Raw genomic sequence first — 20353 nt, forward strand, 5'->3', positions numbered from 1 at the left:
GAGCCTTGGCGTCCTCGACCACAAAACAGGGCAGTAACGAGCTGGACAAGATCCTTAGAAAGTGCTTGGTCCGGCACAGTCTGAAGTCCTGGAAGTTCAGGGCTGGGCAGGCCCTGGGGGCTTTGGCCACTGTGGCCCCCACAGGGCCTCAATGTCGGCAGCCAGCCCCCGCCCCCTCCACCAGGTCTGAAGTCCGCTTCCTCTGGGGCCAACTTGTCCCGACCCCTGCAGAGGCCCCTCCCCTCCCTGGTACCCGGCGCAGCCCCTGGGCCCCTGAGCACCGCCCCTCTCTGGACTGGACACCTGTCCCGCGACAAGGGACAGAGGGAAGGCTGGCTGGGGGCTGCTCCTGCAGCCCTGCAGCCCCGCAGCCGAGGCCCAGGCTACTCACTCGGAGTCGGAGCCGGCCGCCTGGGCGCTCCCGGCGCGCACGTTCATGGCCACCCCGTTGAGGTGCTCGCGCCCCGGCTCCCGGCGCGGGCTCTTGACGGTGATGGCGCCGTCGGGGGCGCGGGCCCCGTCGCTCGAGCCCAGGGAGGACGAACGCGATGGCGCGGGGCTCTGCTCGCACTCGGCCAGTTTCTCCCGGAGCCGGGACTTCAGGCTCTTCTCGGTCAGCGGCGGCGGGTAAGTGACTTTGTTTTTCAAGATGCCTGTTGGTGCGGAGACTGAGAGGGTCACGCTCAGGCTGACGCTGCCGGATGCGGGGATTCCGGGAGGACTGGTCCCTGCGGACCCACCCGCGCACCCCTCAGCCCCTGCCCTTCTCTCCTCGGGTCTCAGCGCCAGGCGGCGGGGCCCAGTGGCCGCCTCTGCGCAGCGCCCCCACGCCGGCCAGGACCCAGGACCCTGCCCGGGCTCCACCTGCAGCCTGCCCCGCCCCTGCCCCGCCTGCACCCCGCCCCTCTACACTCTGCCCCGCCCCCACCTGCCCTCTGCCCCTCCCCACTTGCACCCAGCCCCTCCCGGGCCCCGCCCCCGCCCTCCCTGCACCGCCCCCCCTCCCAGCCCCCTTGTCCCGGTCCTCGCCTGCATCCCCCCCCCCCCCAGGACCCCGCCCCCTCCCAGATGGTCCCCCTTCTGTCCGGTCCTCTTCCCTATCCCCCCCCCCCGCCCCGCCCCCTTTGCTAGGAGAGGCTTCCTGGGGACAGCAGGGCCCTCTCCACTTCTGAGGTACCTTTTCTCTGCTCAGGGGGCGGGTTGGGGGGCACTCCCGCAGGCCTCGGCGGGCCCCCGCTCTCCTGGTCTGGGGGGCACTCGCTGCAGCGATGGCCCTGCTCATCCAGGTGCAGTTCCACGCTGACCTTGGTCTCCACCTTCAGGCGCGGCTTGTCACCAGGCTCCTCACTGTCGCTCCCAGCCAGGCTCTCGTTGGGCCAGCCGGCGGGGATGTGGTTGGCTGCAGTGTCCGCTGAGGCACAGGAGGGACCGTCACCAAGCGGGGAGGGTCCCTGCTTGGCTTGGAGCCACATACACCCCCTAGAAGGTTCCCCGGTGTCCCTCCGTGGGGAGCCTGCATCCTAAGTGGCCGGGTCCTCCCAGAGCTGCAGGCCTGACAGGGGTGCGCCCTCCAGGCGCTCAGGGAGCGAAGGTCCTGACAGTGGGGGCCCAGGCTGCAGTCCCCCCGTGGCACCCCAACACTCTGGAGCCTCACACCAGCACCTGCAGCACGGTGGGGGCCAGCTTGTGCGGTCCTTGCAGCGGGGGTCCCCAGAGAGACCCCCCCCCCCCCCCCCCCGCCCCCGCTGCCCTCCCAGGCTGCTGCATCCTGGGAAGCCCCGGCCCCCAGCTCGCTAAGCCCCGCTGGCTCACCTTTGGGGGTGCTGTGGACAGGGCCCCGAGCCGAATCCCACTTGTCCTCGGCCTCCACCCCGTCGTCCTCGCTGTCCGATGAGCGTGAGGAGGCGTAAGAGCTGCTTTGCTCATCTAGGGACAGCTCGCTATCCGAGTCTGAATCGTGGCCTGCAGGGTGGACGGGAGGGACAGAGGCTCAGGCCAGGGGCAGAATGGGGCCAGCTGGGCCCCGGGCACTGGGGAGAAATCGTCTCCCCGCTGACCCTCCGAATGCGACGCGGCCGCAGACTCTCTTCGAAGCTGCACGTCCAGTGACCGTGAGGCCCGTGGGCCAGAGAAGAGCCGGCCAGAAGCTGTCACCCATGGCCACCCGAGAGGGAGATGCCCAGGTTGATGGGGGACCGGCTTCCAGGGGGCACCTACCGTGGGGCTTCTTGGTGCTCCTGGGGACAAAGGACGAATCTGGCTCCCCATGGCCACCCCGCGCTGGCCCAGAGGACACGCTGAGCTTCTGGCCCCCTTCGTCCCTAGAGAGGATATGAGGGTGGGCTCAGCACCATCACTCAGGGGCACGACATGGCCACCCAACATCACTGAGCACCTTCGGCATGTGCCAAGATGGCCCCGTGGGGCTCTGGAAGGTTCTCTGCCATGAGAGACCCCGAGAACACACGGAGAAACTCATCAACTACAACAGCAGAGCACCCTGGCCGGGGCCTTTCCAGCTGGCCTGGCAGCCTGCATTTGCCCCCAGAGTTGCCCCCCCCACCCCCGCCCGAGACGAGCGAGGACGCCTGGCTCCAGCCTGACCTGATGGTGCTGTCCAGCGAGGCTGTGGATTCGCCCAGGGCCGTGCGGAACATGTTGGGCTCCTCGCTGTAGGTGTGGTTGCAGTTGAGGGAGCGCTGGGGGAGGGGACATGGTCACTGGCAGAGCAGAGGCCACCGGGGTACAGAGGATGGCTCTGTCCCCATGGCAAGCCCCAGTGCCAGCACCCTGACTGTGCCCCTGCTGGGCACAGAGCACATCCCCAGTCCCCCACGGTGGTCAGGGAATGGCTTCCTTCCCACAGCAACGGCTTCTCGTTGGGGTCCCACCCTGTCCTCTGAGACCTTGAAAAGTGGGGCTGTGACCGTGACAGACCCCATCTAGAGACCCTGTGCTCTCTCCCCAGGACATGAGGGATGGCGTCAGGCTCGGTGCCACTCTCCAAGGGGGTTCTGTGATGGCCCCTCTGAGAGGGACTCCGAGACCATGCAGCTGTGTCTAACGCTTGGTCTGGACACCCACAAGGACCCCCGGCCCCACGCAGGGTCCCTGGGGACCGCCTACCGTCAGTAGGGTGGCCCTCGTGGTGGCCGAGTCATCCGGGTGCAGCTTCTTCCCGGCGAGGACTCCCTTCAGGTGCTTCCGGACCTCCCTGTTGAGCACGCAGTGGAACAGGAGGACGAAGAGACCCTGGAGGGAGGGGCGGCCGGTCAGGGCAGGGACTGGCCCTCGGGCAAGCAGCCAGGGTCCTGTGGCCGCCATACTGCCCACCCACCTGCCCGGGAACGCACAGGGCGCCGCCCCTCTCCAGGGCTTCTGCCTGCTCCGGGGAGCAGGGCAGGGCAGCCAAGGGCCAGGAAGGCCCCCCCATGCCAGGCCACCCGTGTCCCCAATGTGACATCCTCAGTCAGCTTACTGGGAAGCCCTCGGTGTGAACTTAAATGGCCAACACCCTCCCTGAGGACACAAGTGGGAGCTACTCTAACCTGCGGAGGGAGAATGAGCCCCCGCACTGGCTGGGCTAAGGACGGTGCCCTGGGGGGGGGGGGGGGGGGGGAGGGGTCCCTGAGGAACCTATGGACAGAGCTGGGCTGGCGACAACAGGTTCCTTGGGGGGCGGGACAGTGTGCGGGGAGGCCTCACCGTAACCCCTGGCACACCGCCCTGCTGTGGCCCCGTGTGTCCTGAGAGCGAGGCCACGGCCTGGACGCTGGGTCAAGGACGTCCCCGGGGACGCCCTCCGGGCATTTCAGACGGGAGGGAGCACAAGTGACCCGTGGCCTCACCAAGGCTGGCCCACGCGGAGGCCGCCCGCGCACCCTGACGGCCGCCCACCTGCAAGCAGCTGAAGACGGCGAACAGGTAGTGGAAGGTCAGCGCGTCGCTGTTCACGGCCAGCAGCCCCAGCAGCCAGGTGGCGCTGGTGAGCAGCAGCAGGAGGAAGGCGGTGCGCAGCAGGGAGCTGCGGGGGGGAGGGGCGGGAGTGACTCTCGGCCCCGCCCTCCCCTCCACAGGGGTGCGCCCCTTGGTCCACCCCTCCCTCCCTTCCTTCCCAAAACCATTTTAAAGCACCCGCCACCTCTCCACTCCTGCGGGGCGCAACATCACCGTCGTCATCGACCCAGAAAGTTCCAGAGCACCCCCCACCGCGCCCTGCCTGACCCCACTCTGCTGCGTCCTGCCCTGCACCTCGGCACCTCCCCCCACCCGCTGTCATCGTCCCTCCCCTTTCCATCCCCATCTGTTAACATGACCCGGGTGAGGGGGACAGAGCCCAAGCCTCATCGCTTGCCCCTCCCCCCTCAGCCCTCAGCGTCTCGACCACCAAACGCCGCGGGTCCTCCGCCCCAACATCTCCGGGATCCCCGCGCCCCTCTCCCCGGGCCCCCTCCCTCTCCCCCACAATGCGCCCCAGCGCCCCTGGCCTCTCCCCACTTTGCCCTGCCCACCCACCCACGAGGCCACCCCAGTGGCCAAGCTGGGGAGTGGCCGAGGGCCTGGCCGCTGGGTGACAGGCGCTTTCCGGGGGCTCTGCTGGGAGTGCAGACCTGCCCCGGGGGTTGGCGCCCACTTACACGACTCCTTTCCTTTCGTAATAATGGTGCTTTCTCTGACAGGCCACCTTTGCAGACAGGACAAAAATGACTGTGTTGACCTAAAAAAAAGTTCCAAAAACACCAAAGTCAGGCGGCCAGCTCGTGGGTATCACTTCAACAGATCTCCAAAGACCAAACGCTTTGGAGGGTCTGTGCCTGCATCTCGAGGAGAGGCTGGAATGGGCGGCCTCACCGTGGACCTGGACGTGGAAGGAAACCCGGAATCCACAGGCCTAAGGGCAAGGCCTCGTCGCCGTGAGGTCAGGCCTTCCCGCCCAACAGGCCACTCTGAGGAGCCGCTGGCCCCCAAAACCGCCTCCAGCCCGTGCACCCCACTTCCCACGTCCCGAGAATCGTGGGCTCTGCGGAACTCCCGGACTCACAATTATAACCGTTCCGATGGGCCCGGCAAAGCTCCAGATGAGGGTGTCTCGAAGGGACAGCCAGCAGAAGTCGGGGTTTCCATAGCCCTGGGGGTCCAGGCCCACCGCGAGTCCTGGACAGCAGGGGAGGGGGTGAGGGCCACACGCGGGAGAGGCTCCTCCCGGGGGGGCGCGTGGTCACGGGACGGGCATTCCCAGCCCTGCACACACACTCCACGTACATGCTACATAGAGACCACACATCCACACCCAGCCATGCACACAGCGGGCGAACGTGGAGTTTTTGTGTGTCAGCGGCCACAGACGGAAGCCCGAACGGACCCGCCTCAGCTCCCAGGGAGCCCACACCTGACGGGACACGCACCCCCGCAGCGGGCGCCGAAGGCTCACGCTCGTGTGTGCAGACCCAAGGGCAGAGGCTCCTCCGCTGGGGGCCAGTCGAGCTGGGTACCAAAGGCAGAGGAGGCCAGAGGGCTCGTCCGCCTGGGCCCGGGGGCGCGGGCTCACCTGACACGGGCACCTGTGTCGGCAGCGCCACGCGGATTCCCCAAACGGTGGCGGGTGCCCTATCCAGGCCACCCCAGCCGGGCCGCTGCTCGAGTCCTCACCTGTGATGATGGCCGGGATGCCCCAGCCCACGACGTAGTAGAACCTCATGGGCCCGGCGTCGATGTTGCGCACCTCGGTCAGCATGTGGTACACGTGCAGGCTCTCCACAAAGGTCCAGGCGAAGGTACTCATGTAGACGTAGTGCAGGACGATGGCGATCACCGTGCACAGGAACTGTGCGGAAGGGAGTGGGCTCAGTGCCAGCCCCGCGGGAGCCCGCGCCTGCCCGCGCCTGCCGCGCCTGGGGCCGAGGGCCAAAGGGGCACAGGGGGGGGGGGGGGGGGGCTAGTGACCAAATCACACCACTTTGCAAACGTGAGGGTACGGAGGTCTGAGAAGGGAAGCCGAGTGAGTTGGTTTTCCTATTTGGTTCACCCGGAATGGCTGGGCACGAACAGTCACAGCGCCTCAGGCTGCCACCGTGGAACAGAGGACAGGAAGTGAGGCTGCTGGGGGCCTCGGGGGACCCACTCCTCAACCCAGATCGGTGCCTGGAGCGATCCAGCCAGGGGGCGGACGGTAGGCAGAGCCTCTAGGGTTTCCATTTGAAGCTGGAAACGTGCATGTTCGTGACACTGGCTTTAAAGTTCAAGAAACACAGAGGCAGCGGTTCAGGCTGTGATGCTGGCCGTCACCCACCGCCCTGGACCCTTGTGTGGGTCTCCAGAGTCCAGCAGGTGTGGTCAGAGGGAGGGGGAGGCCCCACGCTTCGTGACCTGTCAGGTAAAAAGTTCATCCTGCCCGCACTGAGTTCACGGAGCCATATACTTCCTGCCTCCCAAAAAGAACAGAGACGAGAGAGTATTTGCTCTGTCTCAGTCCTCAGCTGGGCAGCGCTACAACCCCCCCACCAGTGGGAGGAGAAAACCAACTTCCACAGGGCAGCCGAGGGTCAGCATCCCGGCCTCTCCAGGTCTTGGTGGGCCAGCCCCGTGTCCCTTCAAATGGGAAGAAAGCAGCATCGGGGAGGGGCTGGGGACGCTGGTCACAGGGAGTCAAGTCTCTGAGGCCACCAGTGAAAGTGCAGTGCGAGGTGCTCTAGGAGGGACCTCGAACAGCCCTGTGCCTTGGTCCAGAGCAGCCTCACAGGGAGGGGCTGAGCTGGCCAGGGGTCCCGAGCCTGGCTGGCTGCAAGATGTGGGCAGGTGCCCCGCCAGGTCCTAAGAAGCTGGTGAGGCGCTACGGAGAGGGTAACTGTGAGAGGGGCGGGAAGAGAAAGCCCCAGGCTCCGCCCTCTTGGCCCCACCCACCCAGCCCTTGGCCCCACCCACACCCAGGCCCTGCTCTTCCTGACCCCACCCACACCCAGGCCTGGCCCTCCTGGCCCCACCCACACCCAGGGCCCCACCCCTCTCGGCCGCACCCCACTCCTTGCCTCACCCACACCCAGGCCCCATCCACTGCCGCCCTTCTTGGCCCCACCCACACCCAGCCCCCGCCCCCCACGACCACCCCACTCCTGGCCCCACCCACACCCCCGCCCCTCCCAGCCACACCCACATCCAGGTCCCGGGGGCCCTCCTTCCCCCAAACCCCGCCCCTCTTGGGCCCACCCACTCTTGGCCCCACCCACACCCAGCAGTGCCCCTCCTGGCCCGACTCCAGGCTACAGGGTACGCCTACCCCTCCCCCAGGCCACAGTCCGCCCCATTCCCGAGACATTCTGTCCAATCCTGGCTGCTGCCCCATCAGCACAAGCTCCCAGGTTCCCAGGGGTCCCAGGGAGACCCCACCCCCACCCCACCCAACAGACACAGGAGTAGGAGACACAGGGCCACCACCCTGACCCACACTGAAGGCTGCTCGGCTCAGGTGCCAGCTCGGTGTTCCCCGTGGGGAGCTCACCAGAGCACGGACCGGCTGGGCACTTAAGTGACGCCCGTTGCCACGTCAACCTCCACAGACCAGGTTCTTCTGAATCCCGGAGAGGTGGGAGGAAACGATTTTAGCATTTACATTCGTCAAACACAGGACAAAGAAGGAAACACAGCATCTTAGATTATGAGTGGACATCCTGCCCTTTGCCTGACTCAAGAGTCAGGAGACGGGAGAGTCTGCCCTTAGCGATGGGCAGGGCCGTCGGGATGCCAAGGGCGAGCCCGGGGCAGGGGAACCCCACACCAAACGGCCCCAGCGTGCCCCGTACGCAGAGCACAGTTGGCTCAGAAAAGATAGGACAGTGAGGTGGGCTGGCGTGTTGCCTTAAATAATGTGAAAAGTAAACCCACAAAAACCACCTTTTGAAAAAAAAATAGTTAGAAATACATTTCACAATTTAATGGGGCTCTACACGCACAGACTTCTGCACTAAACGTACTACCTTCTGCAGAAACAGAACACAGACAAAATGCTAATGCACGATAAATCATTTTAACCTGCCAGTGATCCGGGAGATGAAACACCTCGCCCAGAGATGGGCCTGCGAGTTTGCAGAAACCCCATAAAACCCAGGCGCCGAGCCAGGCCCCTAGTTATGTGCGGCCGGCACTCCTGCCCTCCCGGCTCCCCAGTGCGCCGCTGGCTGAAAGCTCATTCCTGGCAGGGGGATGAGTCAGTGCTCGAAATAAGCGGGCGGCCTCCCTGCGTTTCACACATGCTACTTAGCTGCAAGGTGCGGCTCGGCCGACTCCACATTCCCCGCTGCTGAGACCACTCAAGGGCACGCTTGAAGGGCTTGAAATGAGTCATGTGGCTTCCCACCCAGAGCCTTCACCTGTCTGATGCGCCGATAAGGACCTGCGCTCGGGCAGAGGCGCACCTGCCCGGCTGGATGCCCAGAAACCCCTGCCCGGCACCGCCCTGGGGCCCTCCCCCCAGTCCAAGGGGCACCCTGGAGGGCAGGCTGGCAAATGCTTGCGGGTCTGTCCTCTGCCGGGCCCGCTGCTACATGAGTCACCGCCGCGAAGTCCCTGAGGCCTTCAAGGCTGTCTGCCTGTGACACCCTGCCTCGACCTCCCCCCTTCCTCCTGAGGAGGTCGGGCCACCTGAGGGGGTCTCAACAAGGAGGAGGAGGAGCCCAGGCATGCAAGTGGCCCTGACCAGTGGGCTAGAACATTCTATGTCTTTTTATATACGCCTTCTTCCTCCGCTAGGGCTGGCCCATTCGCATACATTTCTTTGTCACGGGCGGGATCGCCTCCCCACGCACCTCTCCACACTCTCCCCAGCCCCCAGCGGCGTGGCCAGCCACCGAGTGTCCCTCTCACTTGGTGGCATCCTCCCCTGCTTGTTCCCCTTCTGGAGACCTAAGGCACCTTCCCTCCGGTCTCCCTGTGCACTTGGCCCCGACGCCCGCCGTCCACCCGTGCCTGCTGTCCTGGTGCTAGGCCTCCATCCCGTGGACGCAGGACGAACAACCCCACCCTGGCTGTGACTCTGCCCTCCGGTCACCTTCCTGCCATGCGGCCCCGGTCATGGCTCTCCACAGCACAATGCCTGGCGTGGCCCCTAGGGCTCCGGTCGACACCCAACCCGTCCCCACTCATCCTGGACCCCTCCCATCGTATGGTCAGCCCTTCCCTAACCGGGCCCAGCCCCCCACCTGCCACCATGGCACCATTTGGGCACGTGAAACTCATGAGCCGCGATTTGCGTCCGCGTCGGGAAGGTGGACTCCACGGGCAGGGACGGGAGGGCCTGTGGGATCCGGGTCTCTGGTGGGTGTGACAGAGTGACAATCGCTAGGTCCCTGCTGCAAGGGGAATGAAGAAGCGGCCCCCATGTCACCAGCAATTGGTGGCGGTGCCCTCGGAAGGGCCCAGTGAGAGAGAGTGAGGGCTCACGGCTCGCCCTGGCAGAGATCGGGGTCAGGCGAGAATAACCTGTGCGCTTCCCGCCCTCGCTGCATCTGCACGTGTGGTGCTCAGCTGGCCTCGCGTCTCCCCAGGGCTATCAGGGTCCCCACTTTGTGACGGACGCACAAGGGAACACGCACAGGGCGTGCCGTGTGCCTCCGACAGTCCCTCAAGCTCTCGGGTCCTGGCTCCTCACCTGTGAGAAGGGATGCCCCCAACTCCCGGGGCCCCGGGGGGATCCAGTAAGCCCAGGCGTGTGTGTAGAGCCTGGGCACACAGCCTACACCTCCACCCGTGCCCCCCGTGGGCATGCTGTGCTGTGACCCTGGTGTTCTACAAGTCCCCTTTGTAGAAACGGGAAACTGCTTTGCCCCCAGCCAGGCGCTGCCTAAGCCACAAACCGCCAAGATTCCCTGTGCTTCTCCCTACTACCTGTCACGTCGGCTGATCCCCACCCCAGCCCCCGGGGACCTTGCCGAGGCCGGCAGCCCGTCCCTCCCTCCACCCCGACACGTCGGGGGCTAAGCTCTCTCGCATCCTACAGAAGGCCCACCAGCCCTGGGCCCCCGCTAGCCTCAGCTCACCTCCCACTCTCCCTCCTCCCTCCAGGCCAACCCACTCAGCGTCTGCGCTGCGGCCACTTCCCCTCGCTCCCTCGCGAGTCACGTGCCCCGGCCTCGGACAAGGGTGGGACCCGCAAGCAGAGGGGGCAGAGGGGCCTCACCGGGTTTCCGGTCTGGGTGATCCCGATCACGAAGACCAGCTGGGAGAAGAACAAGGCCCCGATGAGGTTCCTGTGAATGCCGTGCAGGTTGGAGCGCAGAGTCCGCACCAGCGTGAGGAGGACGAAGGCCACCAGCAGGGCGGTCAGGGACAAGGACACGGCAGCGTAGGTGACGATCTTCAGGGGCAGGACCTCCCCGTGCTGCAGGCAGGTGGGGCGAGGCAGGAGAACGTAAGGGCCTCGCTCTGATGGAGGTTTTGTACAGTAAAGTCTCATTAACGTAGCAACTATCACAGACAAGAACCAACGCGGCCGTGACGTGGTTCCCAGGCTGGCGAAGAACTGAGGACAAAAGCCAAATGAATCGCTGGGGGGTGGGGGGCAAAAGGGGACCGGGTGGTGGGGGCACAGCTCGGTGAACGGACGGTCCACTTAAACGTGGCTAAGGGAGTGCACCTGTGTTGTGTGTGTTTTGCCATCACAAGAAACACGAGCGCAGATGACACAGAAAGCCTCTCACGTAAATCCGACTCTCCAGGAGGTGCGGAGCCCGCCTGCCCCAAATTCTGAGCCGAGAGGGACTTCTTCCAGACAGACCCTCACTTTACGCAGCAGGCAGATGTGCCCCAGCGGCACGGACTGCAACTGTCTCCTGTGCTTCTGCAAAACGGGCCGTTTGTCCAGGGCCCGGTGCCCGGGCGGAGTCTTGGCACTTGGGAAACGACCAGCTTCGGCTCTCCAGTAACTTCCGGAAAGCGCTCTGAACTCACGACTCGAGCAGAATTGCGAGCCGGGCCACCCAGGGTAAGGCTGGGAGCCGGGACAGGGTTGGGACCGGGGCGCTGAGGGCTCAGGGCTCTCTCCTTCTGCGGCCCGTGCAGGTGCAGCACTGGGGAGGCCCGGAGGCTGCGTCCGGCTGTCGAGAGGGCTCTGGCCCTGAGGCACCGGGGCAGGGAGCAGGGAGTCCTATTCCCGTTTGACTTCACGTCACCGAACTTCGGCTTTCCCCACCTGTTAGTCTGCTCCCGGCAGTGCCCAGCTTCCTGGCTCGGGGAGGTCTCCCCCATCCCGCCCCTAGGTGGACAAGGGCCACTAATAACACACCCCCTCCAGGTCAGAACCCAGGGCTCCCTGCTCCTAAGTGCCACCTGCTCAGAGCAGCTCCACGGTCAGGGGAAGCCTTGGGGGCACACCCTCCCCTCTCGTCACCCTGGCCGCCATCAGCAGCAACTCACGGCTGTTACCCTCCCAACAGTGGGACACAAATTTGGTCCCCTGCACACCAGAGGGCCCTCGGGAGGGACGATGGCCTGGCCTCCCAGGACACATCCCAGGTCTGAAACAAAGGTGACAGGTGAGGCCTCCCTTCTGGCTCTGAGACACCAACGTCTACACACGTCTGGGCCCAGGCTGACCTCGCTGCCATGCCTGCTGGGGGGCCCACTGCTCTATTCACCCCATCCACCCTCAGGCTGGCAGAGGCCGGCTTGCATTCCCAGGCCGTGGAAAATGCGAGGGGGTTGAACATTAGCCGGCCTCCCTGGCTCCTGACCGAGCCCCCTCCTTTGAGTCTCCGGGGGCCAGCACGCGTGTCTCGTGCTAACGGGAGACACTCGCTTTGTTCCGGCCAGCCGGCTCTTTCCTCCCTTAAAATTTAAAGCGGGGTAGAAACAGGGGCGCCTGGGTGGCTCAGGCGGTTAAGCGTCTGACTTCAGTTCAGGCCACGATCTCGCGGTTCGCGGGTTCGAGCCCCTCGTCAGGCTCTGTGCTGATGGCTCGGAGCCTGGAGCCTGCTTCCGATTCTGTGCCCCCTCTCTCTGCCCCTCTCCCCTGCTCACATGTGCGCTCTCTCCCTCCCCACCTTCTCTCTCTCAAAAATAAACATTAAAAATAAATAAATAAAGTAAAATAAAATAAAGTGGGGTAGAAAAACACAGAGAATCCTGCTTTGAAGTAAGGGTATATTCTAGGGCCTTCTTCAGTCTGAGGCTCAGGGTCTCCCACCGTGGGTTTTAATTTACGGCCGGGCTCTTTGAAAACTCTTTCCAAGGAGTTTTGTTCTGGAAATCCTGGCAGACTCTGGCCAGGCCCCCCCCAAACACAGGTTTTAACCGTGGACTGGGTTTGTTGGAGATGCCCGGGAGGGAAGACAGGACTCGTTGAGGGGGCAGGTCTGGGGGGAGGCTAGCTGTGCAAAGGGATTCATCCCTGGACACACTCGCCAGCTGGGCAGGGCTGCCCGTGGGGGCCGCGCCCACCTCTCGTCTGGAGACATCCATGAGCACGGCAAAGCTGGTGGTGTGGCTGCACTGGCAGACGACGTGGGTCCGGTTCCGGGACAGAAGCTCGCAGCCCTTGGCCGACCACCCTCCGGTCCCGCCGATGCTGCAGAGGAAAGGCAGGCGTGAGACGGCTGCTTCCTCCAGGGGGTCTCCGAGGCCCAGCTGCCCCCGTGGGAGCCGGCGCGGCATCCTCACGTCGCCCGAGACGGAAGCCACGGTCACCCTCTAGGAGGACAGCAGCGCTTGGGACCGCGTGGACACTCTCCCTTCCCTCTCGTGGCGGGGGAGTGCCTCTACCCTCTGAAGTTCGTGGTTTATGCGTCATCTCGCAGTAAAACTTAAATGGGGATGTCTGAGGTCACCGGACGCCCCTTTTGTCCGAAATAATAGTGGTTACAATGGCCGCTTTGTACTTCAGTCTTCTTTTGAGTCTAGGTGGTTTACGAAATAGTGTCTCACGTTCGTTTCACGCTCTCATCTGCAGATTGCACAACGTCTTACGGCAGCGCCCGGAAGCAGGGGCCGATTATTACCCCCGTTTTACTGATGGGAAACCCCAGATGACTACGGGCTGCTACAGGCGTGTCTCAGGCTCAGAGAGCGCCCTGCCCTCCCTGACTCTGGGAAAATCAAGTAAGTTCTCTGATCCTTAGTTTACGCCCCTGTGAAATGGGACGTGAAGGCTAATACCAGTTTGTCAAGAGCGCTAAGATCTGGGGGTGATAGGTACCACAGAAAGCAGCCAGAGTGTAATTAGAGCTACAGCTAATTGCTGGGATTCAATCGGGCAACCATGAGAGACTGCCGTGCCTAACACATGCCAAACAGACCTTCACGCTTCCCTCGCGGTGAAAGCGGGTCCTTCTTTCTCTCTTTTGTGAGCCAAGCGTCTATTATACTCCAGACACGATGTTGGCTGCTCATTAACCAGAATTTGGGAAATCAAGGAGACACGAGGTCTCTGTGCAGCCGAGCCCGTGGCCCAGGGGGAGCCCCTTGCAGGGCTCTCCCTGGGGACCAGCTCCCAGCACAGCGCGGCTGGAGCCCTGCCTGGCGGACACCTTCTCCATCCACGTGAACCACGGCGTTAGGGAATGTCCGCGAGGCGCAGAAACAAACCCCCAGATGCACAAAGTTCCATCCTCATTTCAAGCATGGAGGCGGGGGGGGGGGGGGTATGGCCTCCGAGGGGTAAAAGCAGCCCCAGCGGCAGCTGGGTTGATCTCACGGGCGGGCAGGTGAGGTCAGGGACCGCTGGCTGTTAAAAGGATGCCCGCCCCCCAACCCACACACACACATCTGGGACTTTCTGCTGTCCGTGGAAGGGGCCCTGGGCCCGGTCTCTGACTCCTGCCTCGTATGCGCATCTAGAACGAGCCCCTGCCTAGTCTGGAGGCGATCAGGCACTCGTTGGCTGCCGGATCGCGGAGTCCAACAGGTGCACGGCGCTGTCTCTGTGTGGACCTTCCCGGGGGACGTCTATGAGCATCTGTGCGCACGGGTGCACACGGGTGCCTGTCTGTGTTCCTAGCCGCGTACATCCGTGCACACACAGATGTGCACGTGCGTATGTGGGACTGTGTTGGGGACTCTGACACCCCCAGGATGCGCCTCCTGCCCCGTAAGACACTCTGCCAACAGTGTTGGGGGCTGTAGCAATGACCCCTCCCCCCATAAACGCAGAACTCTGGGGGTGGGAGTGGCTGCCGACTCCTCACGTCACCCTTACGTGATGGAGTGGTTCCAGAACACGCAGACGGGCTTGGTGCGCTCCTCGGTCTCCAGCAGGGTGTGCTCCACCAGGACGGGCCTCTCCAGGGGGCTGGGGAGCGGGGCCCCCTCGCTGTAAACCACGGCGCTCACCACCGGTGTGTTAATGACCGGCCGGTTAGGCAACCTGGGGGCGGGGGGAGAAGCGGGAACACAGGGTTAGACACTCAGAAGACACTCGTCTAAGCCCTGTGCCCCAGGACACGCCCCAGGGACACACGGGGCGGACGTCTTCCCAGGAGGGCAGAGCTGGAGCCTCAGCCGCTGCTCCGGAGAAGGGCCCGGGCCAGGCAGCAGCTCTGCGACGGCCAGGGCAGGCGCGGGGGACGTGGGCGGCACGTCTGGGTCAGAGGCGGACTTCGGACATTTAAAAATGAAGAGAAAGATGGGGCCCCTGGGTGGCTCAGTTGAGCGACTGACTTCGACTCAGGTCACAATCTCGCGGTTCGTGGGTTCGGGCCCCGCGTCGGGCTCTGTGCGGATGGCTCGGAGCCTGCTTCCGATTCTGTGTCTCCCTCTCTCTCTGCCCCTCCCCTGCTCCCCTGTCTCTCTCTCTGTCTCAAAAATAAATAAACATTAAAAATAATTTTTTTAAATAAATTAAAATGAAGAGAAAGAAGGGGTGTGTGCGAGGGTGTCGCTGACCTTGTGGAAGCCCTGGAAACGACCGGAGCTCGGAATAATTACACCTCATGGCAGAATCTCATCCGGCCACGAAGAAGGAGGAGTATGAACACCGGGGAGCGAGGGACACGTGTGGAGAATGATACGACGGTTGGAAAGCAAAGCCTCGGTGGCGGCCCAGCTCTGAGGGGGGCCACGAAGCCCCCGTGGGCGGCGTTCGTTTCTCCAGGCAGAAGGGGGGCCACCGGCGGCCCGGGGCACCCGGGTGCGAGGGGAACAGTCCCCCGGGCTGCGGAGTGCAGGGCAGCAACGGTGTCCATCGAGGCACGAGCGGGGTGTGTGCTGGGGAGGGGGCGCTCCCGGCAGAAACACCAGGGAAGGCCCCGCCCGGAGACCCAGAACCTCGTCCCCGGGAGACCGCAGGTAGCGGTCTGCGGCCTTGCACCAGGGTCATGGGGTGACGTCCTCAGACGTCCGGGTGGCAACTTAGGAAAGCCTTACCGGAGGCTGCGGCGGTCAGGGTCATAGTGCTCGGGCAGGAGCTGCCCCAGGGTCCGGTAGATGATGACCAGGGCGACGGCGAACCGGCCCGGCTCATCGGGGTGCCTCTTGCGCCTCCTGAACGGGGCCTCCCTCTCGGTTCCGGGCCCCGGGGGCGCTGTCTGCGGGGCGGCCTTCCGGCCGGCCGGCCTCACCGTGGGGCCCTCTGCAACGAAGCAGATCGTGAGGATGGGGGCCGGACGCCTGTGTCCCCCCCCAAACCGCGTCCTACGCGAGCAAGCGCCGCCTGAAATCAGAGATTTCAGGGGAAGACAGCAGGTGGCTCCTCAAAAGGTTTATCACGGAGCCCCACGTGACCCCGCCACCCCACTTCTGGGCACGTGCCCTGAAGCGCCAAGGCAGGGAACACTCTTGGTCCCAGACGTGCCCTGTACCCATGGCGGGACAGGCTCTGGCCTCACGGGGGAATAAAGTACCACCAGCAGCCACCACGCGGACGAGCCGGGACCACACGATGCTCAGAGGGAGAAGCCAAGTACTGCGCGATTCCCCTTCCGTGGGCACCGGGAAATGCACGGCCAGTACAAGGGGGGCTCCGGGGGGCCGGGGCCTGAGTGTCTCGTGGGGAGACACAAGGTGAAGGTTCCAGGGCTCAGGGTGACGGCAGCTGCCCGAGTGCGGACGGACAGGACGCAGCTTGAACTCTGCACCCAAGGGTGCTTAGGGCAGTACGTTTTGCGTATATTTCAAAATATCACATGCTGACGGCTGATCCCTTCCCCCGGGGGCAGGGGTCTCTGCCAGGGCTGCCCCACAAGCCCGCGGGAGGGACAGGGTGCCGTTCGTGTGGGTCTGCGTCCCACACTTTTATCCCATGTGACTCACGGGCATGTTTTAGGTCATACGTGCTCCAGGGATGCAAGACGTCAGGTACAGGCCACGTCAATAAGTCAACACACGTATCATGGGAGCGTAGACGCTTACAATTTCTTGCCACCGCCTGCGGCATGGAACCACGGGTGCCAGAGACCCTGGTCCAAACCTTCCCCAGTCCCAGCGTCCACACGGGGTCACAGGAGGGGCTATCGGCCCTGCCCGTCCCACCGGCAGAGGGACGCTCCCCTCCGACGCTCTGTGAACCTGGCCACACTCGCCCACGTTCTCAACGACTGACAAAATGCCCCTGGCAGCATCTGGTGCAGACGTCACCCCTGCAGACATCCGGACCGCCCAGCGCTGAGCGCGTCTTGAGCACGGGCTCCAGGGAGACAGGAGGGCCGAGCCCTGAGGGCAGGGGTTCTGGGAGGGGCAGAGCCCCGGGAGACAAGCCTGTGGAGGGGCCGCGAGGTGCGGCGGGGGCGGGTCTCATCCCTGCCACCCCTGGAGGGGGACACTGCACACGGAAAGGCCCCAGCCCAGAACAGGTAACTCATCCCAGCAGACTGCCATCTGACCGGCCGATGTCTGGCCCTCTGAGAGGGCACCTTCAACCTCCTGACCCCGCCCAGGGTCACCGACTGCTTCGCAGCACCGTTTAGTCCCATCAGGCTGCTCGGTGACACTGGCTTTGGGGTCGGGCAGGGCAGGAGGCTCCCAGTGTCCCGAAGGTCACTGCTTTCCGAGGTGTGCACTGAGTGGCTTTCCGGAAGGTCAGTGCGGGAGGCCGAGGCCGGGCCTCCTCGCCGGGCCAGCTGCGGGGCCCTACCACCCACTCTGCCTGCTGGGACACACTGGCCACCCGCCTGAGCCGCCCCCAGCTCCCCCTCTGGGTGGGGGGAGGGCGGCGCCGGCTGCGGGGTTCTCTGAGCGAGAGGGCCAGGCGCTCCCCCAGGCCAGGCGCATCCCCGAGAGCCGGATGCCCCCCCAGGGCTCGGACTTGACCTGGACGGATGTGACTATCTTCACACGGCAAGAACATTCACGAGGACTTCGCTCCTGGACGACCCCATGGAGTGGGCACCAAATAAACATGCTGACTCCGTTCCCCCTGGTCCTGCCTGCCGCCTCTCTTCTAGTTGCTTCTGGAAGCAGGAGACGGTCCGGCTGCCAGCAGAGGCTTGCCAGGGCCCTGTCCTCCTCCTCCAGCAGGGCCGCTGCCTCTGGGGAGCCCTGCATCACACTAGAGGCCGCCAGGTGCACCGGACAGCGTCCCGGGTCACGGTGGCCTCCTGGGAGCGTCCCGCCCCTTCCCAGTGTCTGCTCTGGGCCTCCGTGACTGGCTGGCTCCAAAGCCTCAGATTCTCCTACGACTTGACTGGCTCTCTGCATCTCTAACTAACCAGCCGGCTAGCAGGTGGGTCCCAGAGGCTCCCCTCGGGCAAGGCATCTGGGCCAAGGGTGGGTCATGGCACGGGGACAAGAGGGGCCCGGAGTCCAGAGCTGGGACAAAAGCCTGCCTAGGGGGCAGTCAAGGCAAAGAAAGATTGGGGCCAAGGTGGGAAGGTCAGTGTCTGAGTCAGGCTGGCAAGGCCGAGGCGGCGGGTGAAAGGTGGGCAGAGGCCAGGCCTCGGAGCCAAACCCTAGGGCTCCATCTAAGTCATCGTCCTGTAGGCGAGGAAGACGGTCTTCCAGGAGGGACAGAAGCAGACAGTGGGACACCAAGGGGCTGGGGGGCTGGGCTGCACCCCCTCCACCTCCTGTAAGCTCTCCCCCCGGGAGACCCGCCCTCATTTTTGGCTACGGGAGCTTAGGATACTTTTCTCTGCCACGTGGTGAGCCCGCAGTTTGCAGAAACTGGAGGGCAAGGGAGGTCACAGGAGCCAGGGGCTGAGTCTTGTCATCAGCAGAAGAATTGGCGGAGTTTACTACGGGCTGGTGGTGTAGCTAACCGACGAGTTGAGTAAGACACCACGTGCGGGGCCGAGGGGACCTGCGCACCAGCCGGCGGCTGTCCCAAGGACAGGAGGGCAGCAGGAGCCAGAAGCTTCTCTCACGGGACCTTCTAAAGCCAATTAGGCTCCGCGTGTCCACTCCTGATGCCACAGGCTCCCAGAGAGAGGATGACCCAGGGGTCAGTCCAGAAGCAGAAACACCGGCAATGTCAGGGAAAGAGCCTGCTTTTTTAGGGCAAGGTAAGATGCCACGTTCACAGGTACACGTACACGTCCCTTCCGAGGGCAGCTGTGGACAAACTGCTGAGAGCTGGAAACCCAAATGGGTCCCAAATTATTTGAAAGGTGGGGTCAGTGTCAAGGTGGACCCTACATCAGAGGACCTGGGTGGCTCAGGCAGTTAAGCATCCGACTTCGGCTCAGGGCATGATCTCACAGTTTATGGGTTTGAGCCCCGCGTCGGGCTCTGTGCCGACAGCTCAGAGCCTGGAGCCCATTTCGGATTCTGTTGTCTCCCTCGCTCTCTGCCCCTCCCTCGCTCATGCTCTGTCTCTGTCTCTCAAAAATACACGTTTAAAAAAAGTCAACAATAAAAAAAAATTTGGCACTTGAATAATAATACCACAGAACTGACGAAACTAATTTACCAAACACATTCCAGATTTTAAATTCTCCGTTACGGAATGTTACAAGTCCCCCATATTTTGAGACGTATCTGGAGTGCATCGGTGAAAAATACTTTAAGAAAATTCCAAATGTTTAAGCCTTTTGGTAAATAACCCTAAGCCAGGACTGAAGAATTGGCTTGCTTTTTGGGGGGCGGGTGGATTCTAAGATTTTACCGACAGCTTTTCCCTGCACGTCGGGGTAGAACAGCTCACACACAACCTAAGCACTCTCTCGTGTATCCCGTCACGAATGAGCCAAGTATCTGTAAGAAATGACCCACCACGGGGGCGCCTGGGTGGCTCAGTCGGTTGAGCATCCGACCTTGGCTCAGGTCATGATCTCACTGTTCGTGAGTTCGAGCCCCGCGTCGGGCTCTGTGCCGACAGCTCGGAGCCTGGAACCTGCTTCGGATTCCGTGTCTCCCTCTCTCTGACCCTCCCCTGCTTGTGCTCTCTCTCAAAACTAAATAAACATTAAAAAGAATTAAAAAAAAAAAAAGAAATGACCCACCGCGGCCACTGGGGTCTGACACGAGCCACCGCCCTGCGCCCGGCTCCCCGACTCCCCGACTCAGGGTAGGTCTGTGCCGCAAACCCACACAACACGCTTTGCTACCGAGAACCGTCTTGCTCGCTGTCGCAGGACCTTGGGAGGAGCCCCCCCCACTCCCTCAAGGGGGACCCCCCAAGGGCAGCCGCGGTGTCTGCGAGGCTCTACCTTTCCTGCCGGGGGGTCTGAAGAAGTCGGCCGAGAAGAACACAGAGGACTCTAACTCCTTCGGGAACTCGTCACGAACGTCCTCGAACCGCGGCACCCTGGCTCCCGTGAAGTTGAACGTGTCGAAGATGTCCACGGCAAGAACTGTGGGGACAGGCCACCCTTGTCATCCATCCCCCACTCCCGCCACCAACAGCTCCCTCGACCGTCACCCTTTCCAAACCGCGGAGCCGCGGCCCCGACTGCTGATCTTTCAGACAGAATCTACTGGTAGTTTTCCGCGTTCTTCAAACCCGCCAAGAGTTACACAGCATGAGGGCTGCACGTGAAGTCAGAAATCACGGGGCGCTGGGGACCGTCTGGCTGGGGTCTCGGGTGCAGCGTGGTGCAGAAGTGGGGGGACCTGAGCAGAGTCACCTCCTGCCCCCCCCCCCCCGCCATGACGTGTCACCCCTGCAGCTACTGTGCCTTGCAGGTTACGCGGCCAGATTGTCGCGGAGGCAAGAGAAACCGGAACTGTCTCCCCGTCTGGCAGAGACAGGACCCCAGGGCTACGGACTCCTGTTTGCTCTCGGACACTGTCAAGACTGAGGCTGTTGGGGCGCCTCTCTGTTGGTGCTGGTCTCCTCTGCAGTGAGGGGCCTGGTGACCAACAGGCCACAGCTACCCCGGGTGCCCCGGGGCGACCCCCAAAGTCAGCCCACTGAGCCGTCTGTCTGGTTCAACACCCCCCGGTATGAAGGGGGGATCGCCAGCCACCCACACAAGCAAGGGCTGGGCTCCCGTCCCGA

General features: G+C 63.6%; 1 protein-coding gene across 1 annotated transcript in view; it reads right to left on the minus strand.

Annotated features, from left to right (window-relative positions):
- Nucleotides 1-20353, minus strand: part of CELSR1 (cadherin EGF LAG seven-pass G-type receptor 1) — a 135968-nt gene that overhangs the window by 2291 nt on the left and 113324 nt on the right. The window contains exons 20-34 of the mRNA XM_030320940.1: nt 19563-19706; nt 15346-15550; nt 14180-14347; nt 12427-12553; nt 10169-10369; nt 5650-5824; nt 5042-5154; nt 4638-4717; nt 3898-4024; nt 3127-3252; nt 2605-2699; nt 2218-2321; nt 1813-1962; nt 1178-1411; nt 392-653 (exon numbers count right to left, since the gene is read on the minus strand). Of these exons, the coding sequence (XP_030176800.1) occupies nt 392-653; nt 1178-1411; nt 1813-1962; nt 2218-2321; nt 2605-2699; nt 3127-3252; nt 3898-4024; nt 4638-4717; nt 5042-5154; nt 5650-5824; nt 10169-10369; nt 12427-12553; nt 14180-14347; nt 15346-15550; nt 19563-19706 (2311 nt within the window). The remainder of the gene's footprint in view (nt 1-391; nt 654-1177; nt 1412-1812; nt 1963-2217; nt 2322-2604; nt 2700-3126; nt 3253-3897; nt 4025-4637; nt 4718-5041; nt 5155-5649; nt 5825-10168; nt 10370-12426; nt 12554-14179; nt 14348-15345; nt 15551-19562; nt 19707-20353) is intronic.

This window comes from Lynx canadensis, chromosome B4, assembly GCF_007474595.2.
Source record: "Lynx canadensis isolate LIC74 chromosome B4, mLynCan4.pri.v2, whole genome shotgun sequence".
NCBI classification, from domain to species: domain Eukaryota; kingdom Metazoa; phylum Chordata; class Mammalia; order Carnivora; family Felidae; genus Lynx; species Lynx canadensis.